General features: G+C 45.5%; 1 protein-coding gene across 5 annotated transcripts in view; it reads left to right on the forward strand.

Moving 5' to 3' along the window:
* ASTN2 (astrotactin 2) overlaps positions 1 to 12,271 on the forward strand; it is a 909,948-nt gene that overhangs the window by 321,021 nt on the left and 576,656 nt on the right. For all 5 annotated transcript variants that reach the window (XM_061200030.1, XM_061200026.1, XM_061200028.1 and 2 more), the window contains exon 5: positions 6,242 to 6,349. In XM_061200030.1, the coding sequence (XP_061056013.1) occupies positions 6,242 to 6,349 (108 nt within the window). The remainder of the gene's footprint in view (positions 1 to 6,241; positions 6,350 to 12,271) is intronic.

Below are 12,271 nucleotides of genomic sequence, written 5' to 3' on the forward strand. Positions count from 1 at the left end.
ACAAGGTGTGCAACCATCACCTCTGTTTAGTTCCAAGACATTTCCAGTACATCAAGAGGAAACCCCATACTCATTAGCAATCACTCCCTATTCTTCTCTTCCCTCTGCACAGCCCTGGCAATCACTATTTCTTACTTATTTCAGATGTTTTCTATAAATAGAACCATATAACATGTGACTTCTTATGTCTGGCTTCTTTCACTTAGCAAAATGTTTTGCTAAGATCCAAAGTGCTGTTTGCAAGGTCCATCCATGTTGTAACATGTGTCCAGCATTCATTTTTATGGCTGGATAATATTCCATTGTATGAATATACCCCACTTTGTTTATCTGTTCATCAGCTGATGGACATTTGGGTTTCCGCTTTTGGCTATTGTAAGTAATGCTGCTATGAATATTCATGTACCGGTATTTATTTGAATACCCTCTCCAATTCTTTTGGATATGCCTAGGGGCAGAATTCCTGGGTCACGTGTAATTTTATGTTTAACTTCTTGAGGAACCAACTGTCAAATTGTTTTCCACACTTTCTGCACCATTTTGCATTCCCACCAGCAATGTATGAGTGTTCCAATTTCTCTACATCCTTTCCAACACCTGTTATTTTCTCATTATTTTGATTGTGGCCAACCTAGTGCCTAAGAAGTGGTATCTATCTCATTGTGGCTTTGATTTGCATTGCCCTAATGACTAAGGGGGGTTTTGAATCAGACAAAATCCAGGTTCAAACTGGGGGGCTCCGTGACTTATAATTTGTGTGATCTTAGATAAGCAGTATTGAGGTTCTGGAGGTTGGTTTGCCCCTCAGTAAAACTGGCATGATTCTTACCTCTCAGACCCCATGTGAAGTGTGGATGGGATATTGTGTATCAGGTGTCCAGAGCGGTGCTTATCCCACTATGGTATGAGATACGTGCTTTGCCCATCTTCTTCATGCTCCATCCCAGACCACTCAGGACCAGAAGGAACAGAGGCCAATGGAACAAGGGCAGAGGAGCTGCTGCTTCCTCTCCTTTCCTCTTGCCAGCCTCTGCCATTCTCACTTTCTCTCGGCCCCTAAATAGAAATACTTGAGCAGCCCTGTATAATTAATGGCTGCACTTTAGTTCACTGTATCACCAATTTCATATTAAAATGCTAGCAGAGGGGCCCCTTTTCCATTTGTCTGAATCATCTCCAAATCAGTCTGTAACTGGCCTGTGGCCCCTGCAGATTCTGTGGACACTCAGAGGCTGGACGCCTTGGGTGGCTGCCACCTCCCTACAATGTCACAGAAGGCAGGGAGTCGCCACTCCCACTCAGTGACCATGTGAGCTGAGACTTACCGTCCTCTTTTTAAAGATGAATTCAGACAGTTTGGGGGCCTCACCCAAGCCCACACACCTAATAAGTGGGACCGCGGTTAGAACGCATATCTGACTCCAGTACCCTAATTTCTTGTACACAAGTGCATGACCTCTCATGACTCATGGATTAAACCAATCTAAAAACCTACTAGCCTTTAAGTGCCTGAGGGCAGAGACAATGGCTATTGTCTTTTAATGGAATCTGAACTACACCATTTTTCATCCAAATCACATTAAAAAAATTCAACACCTTCGTGGGGCCCATGGCTTATTCATCTCTCCAGATTCTGCTCCTTAATTATCCTCAGGAAATGTGTCATATAAGTGCCTTCAGAACTGTGCTCTCTGATACGATAGGCAATTGAAATGTGGCTAGTCTGTGCTGAGATGTGCTGTGAGCATCAAATATACACTGGATTTTGAAAACTTGTGAAAAATATATTAAATATTTCAGTAATAATAATTTTATGTTAATTACAAGTTAAGATGATAATATTTTGAATATATTGGTTGAATCCAAAATATTCTGAAAATTAATTTTATCTGTTTATTTTTTTACCTTTTTAATGTGGCTAGTAACATTTAAAATTGCATCTGTGTCTTGCATTATATTTTGGGGTTGATGTAGAGGCAGCCTCTCTGAGCCTCAGTTTCAACTCTGAACATGGTACCTTGGTACTTACAGGAGGGACGTGAGGGCCAGAGTTGTGGGAATGGAGGGGGGACCTGGAGAAGCCAGGGGCTTGGTCTTGGGGTATGGGAACTTGTGGAATGCTGGAGGCATCACTAGGATCTAGCTGAGTGTGATGAGTGTTCCTATCGATAGTACAATTGCTGCGGTTCCAGGGAGGAGCGGTGAAGAGTGGAAAATGTGCCCTGGTGCTGGGGACAAGTGACAGACCTGCTGATCCTCAGAGGTCAAGATCATCAAGCTTTTGCTACCGCTCTACCTCTGCTCTCTCACTCACTCACACACACACACACACACACACACACACACACACACACACACACACACACACACACACACACACACACGCTTTCCCAGGTTTTCATAGCCATGAGGCAGGCTTTGCAGGCAGACCTGATTTCAATCCCAGCTCCCTCACTCAGCACCTCTTATCACCTCTCTCTGAGGCATGGCTTATTCATCTGTAAAACAAGGTTCACAATGCCTTCCTTACAAGGATGGCTGTTCCAGGGAGGAGCGGTGAAAAGTGGAAAATGTGCCCTGGTGCTGGGGGCAAGTGACGGACTTGCTAATCCTCAGAGGTCAAGATCATCAAGCTTTTGCTACCGCTCTACCTCTGCTCTCACGCACACACACACGTGCACATGCACACGCACACACACACACACACACTTTCCCTGGTTATCGTAGCCATGAGGCAGGCTTTGCAGGCAGACCTGGTTTCAATCCCAGCTCCCTCACTCAGCGCCCCTCATCACCTCTCTCTGAGGCCAGCTTATTCATCTGTGAAACAAGGTTCATAATGCCTTCCTTACAAGGATGGCTGTGGGCATTAAATGAAGTCTTTACTCATGTTTTATTGTCCATCAGCCTCGGGACTAAGGGAATAGACTGCAGCCACCGTCTGGATTTGAACTGTGGGTTTATAGCTTACGAGCTGTGTGACCCCGGGCAGGTTACTGACTTTCCTTGTGCCTTCATTTCCTCATCCGTTAAAAGGGGAAGGAAAGTATTAACCTACTTCTTAGGGTTACTGTAAGGATTAAACAAGGCAATGCAAGTAAAGGGTTTAGAACCATGCCTGGCAGAGGGACAGTGCTATGGAAGGCTTAGCTTTTCTTATTATATTCGAATTGCCTGGTGACTTTTCCATCCCCCACTCCCCCTCACCCCCTGCCACAGCTAGACTGTCCCAGTAGGGAAAGACTCCTGTCTGAATTCTGTCTTCCACATTCACCATAATAGGCCATTTGTTTGGGAAAGGAAGGAAGATGAGAAAGAGGAGGAGAGGAAGGAAGGAAGGGAGGGTTTAGCTGGAATGTTTAAAAGTACTGCAGTAGCAGGAAAGGGCATGGAGTAGACTCCTGACAGGCAGATCCCTCCCTTTTCCTCTGCTGCCCAAACACAGCAGGAAGTATGACAGATGCTTCCTGTACTTAAGGCAGCTATTTCATCACATGCCTTCATTTTCCCCTTGGCCAAAAATTATGTGTAGATGAACAAAAGTCCCTCCCTCCCTCCTTCCCTCCCTCCCTCCCTCCCTTCCTTCCTTTTTCTGTAACAGTAAAATATTTTAATGGAAATTTTAAAAGCCTACTGGTCTCTAAGACCTCTGCTCTTCCACTGCTTCCAGAATCTCCATGGGGCGTCTGCCAACTCCACTTCAAAGGAGAGCCTTTAAATGGGGAATTGCATCTGGTAGAATCTGGAGTCTCCTGCTGTCTCCAGGTCCAGCTTTTAGTTGCCGGGGATTGGGGAGATGAGCACTAAGGGACAGGGACAGATAGTGGCTGAAGACACATTTGGGGACATTGATCAGGTATTGTTGTCCCTTGTCCTCTCCCATTCATTACAACATACTGTCTCCAGGAAGGAGGAGGGCAAGTATTCATTGTTTCCATTTTACAGAGCATTAAACTGAGAAACAGTGTCATAATGGTTAAAAGTTTGAGCTTGGCCGTCGGACACCCTTGGGTACCAAGTCTGACTTCACTCATTGTTCACAAATCTCCTTCCTTTCTGAACATTGGTTGCTTCATCTGTAAAGCTGGCATCATGATACCTCCCCCGCATGAGGACTATGAGTTTGGAATGAGATGATGTATGCAAAGCTCATAACACAGCACTTGACACCTTGACGCTTAAAGGACAATCTTCTTTCCCCAAGGTTCCCTCTTGAGTTGTTTGCAGGGAAAGCAGTTTACATACCAGAGAGCCCAAATTTGGAGCTGGACAGTGTAGCCCGGAGTCATAACTCTCCTACTCATCAGTTGTGTGACTTTTGGCAAGTAACTTTGCCTATGTGTGTCTTTATATTATTGTCTTGTTTGTTAATTACACCTTCCTTACGAGTATATCACAATGAGGATTGTATGTAATAATGTGTAGGACATCTTCTAGATACACAGTAGATTGCTACATGTGTTGGTGGAATGAATGAATGTGTAATAACTGTTACAGAAAGCATGTCTAAGAGTGGGATTTTTATGTACTGAACATCATTTCAAATGCCCCACCAGAGGAAAAGACAAAGTAAATCCTTTCACAAATTGAACAACATTTTCCTCTAACGTATATTTTTCTTTTCTTCAGGTGGAATTTTTGGAATAGGTAATAGGTTTGCACAGCGCCTGATCCAAAAGATACAAAACATTTACAGGGAAAAGTAGTCTTCCTCCAGCGCCATCCTTCAGCCACTTGCGTCTCCATCCAGGACAACCATGTTTACCAGATCCTTGAGTCTCCTCCCAGATGTAGTCTGTTGATGTATGTGTCTGAAGCTCCATTCACTAAACAGTTTCCTAAACCAGACTCCCTCTTGTTTCCCACCCCAACGTGCTCTGAGGCTCTCCCATCACCATTTCCTCTCTAGGGTAAAGAGTTCACCAGTGCTTTAAGCCCTCTCTTTCCACATCCTGGACTAAAAGTAAATAAATAAATAGAGCACAGAGAAAATAAAAATTACCCATATTTCTCCCTGAAGAATTAACCGTTATTAGTAATTTGGTATATTTCTTTCTAGCCTTTATTCCTTTATTGGTTTTGTAATCAAACATTCCTAGCGTATGACTGCATCGCCTTTTTCCCCCTCCACGTTCCTCTGAGTTTCTCTCTGAAGCATCCCTTGCACTCATCTCTTCCTCTCCATCCTCACCACCCCTGGCCTCACCTAGACCCCCATCTCCTCTTACCTGGTGATCCCTGAGACTCCTGGCTGTGCTCCCTCCCTGGCACCCATTCTGAGGTCTGTGAGCCACCGTCATGTCCTTCCTGGCATGCACAGCTGCTGAACTGATTCTCTTGCTTCAGAACCTTCCGTGACATCCAAAAATAAGCCCCCAGTCCTTAGTGTGGCACTCGGGGACTTCCCCTGGGTGGCTCCAGCAGATCCTTCCCAGTCAGCACTCTGCTCTAGTGCCTCCTCCTGCCCACCCCCCCCCCCCAGGGATGCTCCAGCTCTTACCTCTCCTCCCAACTCCATTTTCTACCACTGAAGCCCCCCATCCATCCTTCCAGCCCTGACCTAAAATCTCCCTTCCTCCATAAAGCCTTCCCGGGTCCTCCGTGTTGGGATGGATTGCTCTCTCCCATATTCCCAGTGTCTCACTGGGTGGGAAACATGGCCATGAGTTAGATTAAAGGCTCCTTAGGATCCCGTTTGTCCCCTTGACTAGCTTATGATCCCCTGGCTGGCAAGGACCGGGTGGTATCTATCTTTGCTTGTCCTGTGTCTGGCTCTGGGCCTGGCATAGAGGAAGCACTTGACTGAAATGTGTGTGTGAAATTAAGTCACCTGGAATGTTTTCTCAGAGTTAGGTTCATCATTCTAAGCAACAATGTACCTATCAATTATCTGGTACCCACCCCGGACCAGGTATTTAAGTATCATATCTCCGTTAATCTTCAAAGCAACCCCACAAGGTTAACAGCTTTTCCCCTATTTTAGAAAGAAAGAACCCAGGACTCAGAAAGGTGAGGCATCTCCTCAAGGTCACACAGCCCCAAGGCTGCCAAGCCATGGTTAGAACCCAGGTCCGAGTCATGGCAGAGCCTGAACGCCTTCTATGAATCATGCCGACTCCTGGGTCACTTGGGATTTACAGAAAGGAGTCTGGGGATGGGGTTGCTGATCTTCGGGATGGATGAGGGATTTAACAAGCTTCTGGAGGCCTGTGATGACTGATGGATTGTGATTATTGCACAGGGGGAATCAGCTTTGGGAGAACCAAGGGGACGTCGGGTTCAGAGGCAGACGATGAAACGCAGTTGACGTTCTACACGGAGCAGTACCGAAGCCGTCGCCGCAGCAAAGGTAACAGAGTCCTTGAGAAGGTTCCAGAACCAGGGTTTGGAGGAAAATCTGGGAAGCAGCTTTTGTGCTTCACGACAAACCCTAAATCTTCTTCAGCCTGGTCCGTATCTAGTTAACCCTGAACTTGGCGTCTGATACCCTGACTACCCAGTCTCTATCTGCTTTCTGTCTTACCCCATTCCTCAAAGGATTTAAGTTTATGCAGTTTTTTAAAAATCCATCACAATAGAGAATCGGATTGAAAGGAAAATCGGAGTAAGGAAAATAATTCAAATTCAGTTTCGATGTATGCACGGTAATCCGTGCCATGCTGTGTTGTGTAGTTCTTAGAAGGAGCTGACAGCTTAACTCAGAGATCCTTAGCAACCAAAGTGCAAAAGGAAACATACAGCAGTAAAATGCACAGGGTCTACGGGATAAAACTAGCGTTTGCTCAGGAAATTCTATTTACCTGACACAGAGACCAGACAGAGAGTTCTCCAGTTGGTTCCAATAAACAGGACTCTGGGAGGGCTTCCTGGAAGTCGAAGAGAGACAAGGACCTGGGCCCAAACTTGGCTCTGTCACTGTTCATCCACAGAACAGAAGCAGTAATCCTAACATTCCCATGTTTAAGATGGGGTAGCAATACCTCCCTCTCAGGGTAATGGTGGGGGTTGATGGAAACATGAGCATCTCCTGTTTTTTTTTTTTGTTTATTAGTTTTTTAAATTAATTTATTTATTTTTTAAAAATTTGTATTGGGGTATAATTGATTTAGTGTTGTGTTAGTTTCACGTATACAGCAAAGTGAATCTGTTATACAAATACATATATCCACTCTTGTTTAGATTTTTTCCCATATAGACCATTACAGAGTATTGAGTAGAGTTCCCTGTGCTATACAATAGATAACTAATAAGGACCTACCGTAGAGCATCTCCCGTTTAACTACAACTCCCGGCAACAAGTTTTCCCTTTCTCCACGGCCACCATCCTAATGCCTGTCCCCTGCATCCTTTGCTTAAAAACTGTTACAATCACCTTCTCAATATTCTCACTTACTGTTTCCAACCCATTTTCAACCCTGCAGCCAGAGTGATCATTTTAATAATGTAAATAGGGATCATGTTGCTTCCTCTCTGCTTAGAAGCTTTAATCCGTCCTTTTGCATTTGGGAGAGAATGTGAAGTTCTTGCCACACCTACAATCCCCTGAGTGGTCTGGCCCTGAACACCTCTCCAGGACTCTGTCTGCTCTGCTATCCAGATCTCTTCTCCAGCACTTCCCCATCTGTCCCACCAGAAACTTCACAAACATTCTCTCCCAGAGCACTTCCCCCGACCTCTCCGACTCACTCCTTCTCACTCTGACATCTCCATTTAAATGGCATGTCTTAGCTGAGCCGTCCTACATCTGATTTCCTTGTTTCATTCTACACCAGCTCCTGTGCTGTTCCCTCTGCAGACTTCACCCCTGGAATTTTACACTTACCGATACGTTCTGTGGGCAATGTTTGTACCCTCCACTGAACTGGAAGTTCATGAAAATAGGTACATCCATGGTCACTTGTATCCAGCTTTCCATCCCTGCACCAAACACAGGGATGGGTCCATATTTTTGGTTCAACTATAGGTTCATATATTTGAACAAATGAAGGATTAACGAATGAATGAAATAAATTCCTAGCCCAGTGTCTGGATTCTTACGAGCGCTCTGGGTGAATGGTGGTTTTCCATCTGGCCCCTCTTGTTTTCTCTCACTCCATTCCCAGTTACTGGAAAAAAAAAAAAAAGGTCTCCTCTCCTTTCCTCTTCTCTTTTCCGCTCCTGGTAAGTAGAACTAAGGCCTCAGGCCTGCCCATTCTTCCACCTCAAGCCACCAGGGAAGGATGTGACTGGTAGTTGGAGGAGGGCCTGAGTACTGATGTTGAAAGCCAGTTCTGCCTGGGTTCTTCGAGCATGGTTGGAGCAAGTGCAACTTGAAGGGATGTAACAAGTCTGGGAGGTTATCTGGCAGAGGAGGATGCACCCAAGGCTGATGGTAGAGAGATGACATGGAGTGGGAGGAGAAAAGAGACACCTCACAGGTTTCTCCTCTCTAGGTCTCTCTCTTTAGCCTGTCCCATGAGAGAAATACAAGTGGCATTGGATTCAGCCAGTCCTGGCTATGAATTCTGACTTCACCTCATCTGCTTTGTGTGGCCATGGATGGGCTTTTCACCTCTGGGTACTTCTCTCTGTATAAAATCGAGCTATTGATAACTACCTCACAGAGCTAGCAAGTCTAGAGATGGAAGGTTATGGGACTCACCCAAAGGTGCTCAAAAATTTTTGTTCTTTCCTCCTGAAACTCCCCTTCCCTTGAAAACAGTCTGCACCCCAAAGTAAATCAGCTAAAATCTCAATTTTGGCAATAGGGTCTACTGGAAAAGAGATTTATGATATAGTCTGAAAATCAACCCTTTCTTCCCTGAGCCTCAGGTTCTTTGACAGGGAAATGGGACTGTTATTCAAAGGTGTCTGCTATGGCCAGGTAGCACCCCATCCCAAAGCAAAGAACTGTAGTCATCAATATGGTGAGTGGGTGGAGAGGAAGAAAGACAAAGGGACTGAGAAACAGAGACTGAGAGACATGTGCGTCTGGTGGGATTTCCCTAATCAGAAATCAGCAACCTTTCTCTGTAAATTGTTAATTAGTAAACATTTTCAGCTTTGCAGACCTTACAGTCACGATTGGAACTACTCAACTCTGCCATCATACCTTGAAAGCTGACACAGACAACACATAAAGGAATGAACATAATGTGTCCTAATCAAACTTTATTTCCAAAAGCAGATGCTGGTCCAGATCTCACCAGTGGCTCACAGTTTGCTGACCCCTACCCTAAACCATCCATATCATACAGGTCACCTGTAGGACTGATCCAGGAAGCAGGAGTGAAATCTCACAATGCTTTGTGAAATGAATCTGATCTCAGGGCATACATGGTCTTGCTGCTGAAAGGAGTTTTTTGTGAAGCAAAGAGTTTTATGTTTGGTCAAGTGAATACCCATCTACTTCATCATTTGTTTGGGCTGTGCCAGTTCTGATGGTATTTGACAGAACTAACTGTTGAGGTAGCTGGATATGGTAGGTTCCCACTTGGCAGAATTCCACCTTTATTAACTAGAGATGACACCGCACACAACAGAAGACTCTGGACTCATAGTCCGGAGATGTGGAGTGAAGTCTGTAGTCCCACCACCAACACACTCAGAGACCCTTGGCTAGCGTGTGCCCTCTTGGGGCCTCAGTTTTCCTATCTGTGAAACAAGAATATTTACATGTCATGTCATCAAGTCTGAAGCTCATTTTAATCTAACTTACATTTAGGGAATGATGCTGGGCAGTGTGGGAAACAGGGCCCGGGCCCCCAGCCTCAAGGTGGTTATAACCTCCTTGCGGGGGGAATGCAGCTCACACAGAGAAGCGATGCTGATCAGGATAAGCTCACGTGTAACTGAAGGTCCAGATGAGAACTGGAGATGGCGTGTCCAGCCACAGGCACAGGGCTGAGCAGGAGACAGAGCAGTACAGCTGCTGCTGAGTCCAGCACCCAGCATCGACCTCCCAGCCCAGCTCTGCGCGGGTGGCTGTGTGGCCTTGGGCGAGTCTCTCTCACTCTCTGGACCTCTGTTGGTTGCTCAGCCAGCTCTAGAAACTCAGGTTATCTGATTCCCAATCCCATGCACTTTCCTCTAATCTTTGCTGATTAGTTCCCCAGCCAAGAGAACCAGGGCATGAATGCCCCCTGGTTTTGCTTATTTTTTTTGTTTTAGTTTCTTGTTTTAATGTGATAGTTCTTAAGCTGAGATTTTCTGTAGTAATAAGAACTCTTGAGTTTAAGCAAAACTTTGTATGGATGTGTGAATTTTTTTTTCCTTTTGATTCTCCCCCACCAACACACACATACACACACACACACACACACACACACACACACACACGCACGCACGCACAGTTTAATCATGTTTTAGAGGAAGTGGACAGGTGAGGGAAAGTTCAAGCCATATCTGCAGAAAAGGAGACCTTTGGGGATTGAGGGAAGGAGACTGTTCTGAAATTTAATCTGAGAATGCCTGGATGGAGCAGAGACTCCAGGAAATGGAGATGGAGTGGGGCAAAAGCTGAACGTCAACAGAACAGTACCTGCCATGTATGAGGGCAGAGGTGCAAGGTGCTCTGAGGGTGGGGATGGGAGAGATCCCAGAAGCTAGGTAGAGCCCAAGGCTATAGCTTTGGGAATAATGGCAGATGGGCTGGGGAAATAAGCAGGAGCCATGCCTTGACCATTGGGGCACCCATCCCATTCTTTTTTTTTTTTTTTTTTTTTTTATGGTTACAAAACTAAATGTGAATTTTATAATTCTAGAAAATTCAAAACCAATTTCATAAGCAACAAGAACCAGGATACCTGAGATGTGCTGAAAGTTCTAAATTCTTCTCTTTCACAGCAGAGCTTCAATTGTCTAAAATTGTAAACATATTGTTTTAAAAAACATAATGACATCAAAAGCCTTTATCCAACATTTCTCATCAAGCCACAGCGTTTCTTTCAGCCCTAAAGATAATCCATCCAGTTGTCCATTTTATGCACACACAAAAAAACAAGACTCAGAGAAGGGAAGCATTTTTCCCAAGGTTAAAGTGTCATCTCTTCAAATGACAAAGCAAATGGGGCAAAAGGTTAACAATAGGTGAATCTGGGCAAAGGATGCATGGCTCTTCTCTGTACTCTTCTTATCCTTACAGCTTTTCCATAAATTTGAGATTATTTCCAGACTAAAACAGTAGGTAAACAGTAGCCCTTCTAGGCTGATTACAGGTTTCGGAATCAGCACCCAGGGGTCCAAATCCTTGCTCTGCTGTTTCCTAGCTGCATGAGGTAGGGCAAGGCACTTTCCCTCTCTGAGCCTCAGTTTCCCCTGGGTAAAGAAGGGTAAGCCTAGTGTTAGTCCTTCTACCCTTCCTTAGGCTTGTTGCGGGGATTAAAGGAGGGGATGTATGCAAAGGGCATGCTTAGTGGAGCGTGCCTGCCATGTGATCAATGTTCACGAAGTGGTAACCAGTTAAGTACAGCAAATCAGTGTCTGGGCCAGGCACAACTCCATGGCCTTTTTCCAATGTGCTGGTCTGCAAATTGGTCTTGCTTCTAGGGGGAAAAAAAAAAAAAAAGGCATTTTAGGTAAGAACATAAACGTGGTGGGCCCGTCCTCTTGGGGACATTGTGATATGGTTTTCATCTTTGCCATCTTGTCCCTTGCTGAGGTCAGCCTCTTTCACGGGTATATCTGCAGGCTACCCTCTGCCAGACTGCGGGGCACACCCCTAAGACATGCTACTCAGAAAAGAGTAAACACTGAAGACAGATCGATTGGTGTTCAATCATCCTCTAAGCCTTTGTAGCTAGAGTAACCAGGAGAGAGTGACCCAAAGCCCAGGCTGTGGAGGGGACGTGGGACAGATGTGGGGTGGGTGTGGGGGACGTGGTTAGGGCAGAGAAGCAAGGCTCCAGGGTCCTTATTTCTCTCAACTTCTTCTGCCCAACTGGCCTGCTCTCCCTACCCAAAAGGGATTCCTACTGAGGACAGCATGACTGGTGCTTAAAACAAAGGGTTAGATGGTAGCCCGAGAAGTGAAAGCATTAGAGCTTTCAGGGGTGGGTTCATCTGTTATCCTAGGGCAGGGACATGGGCATAGGGAAAGCAGGGGCAGATTAGGCTGGGTAGAAAGCCAGAGAGAGGGAGTGCTGAGTGAACTTGCGAGGGAAGGTGGGAGACAGGGATAGGGGGAGGGAGAGCCAAGCAAGAGAGTGTCATGAGACTACTGGAAGGCTTAAGACTTGGGTTCTAATCCTGGTTGTACCCTTCTTTGGTTATGAGGACTGAGCAAGGCTCTGGA

The sequence above is a fragment of the Eubalaena glacialis genome, chromosome 9 (assembly GCF_028564815.1).
Source record: "Eubalaena glacialis isolate mEubGla1 chromosome 9, mEubGla1.1.hap2.+ XY, whole genome shotgun sequence".
Lineage (NCBI taxonomy): Eukaryota > Metazoa > Chordata > Mammalia > Artiodactyla > Balaenidae > Eubalaena > Eubalaena glacialis.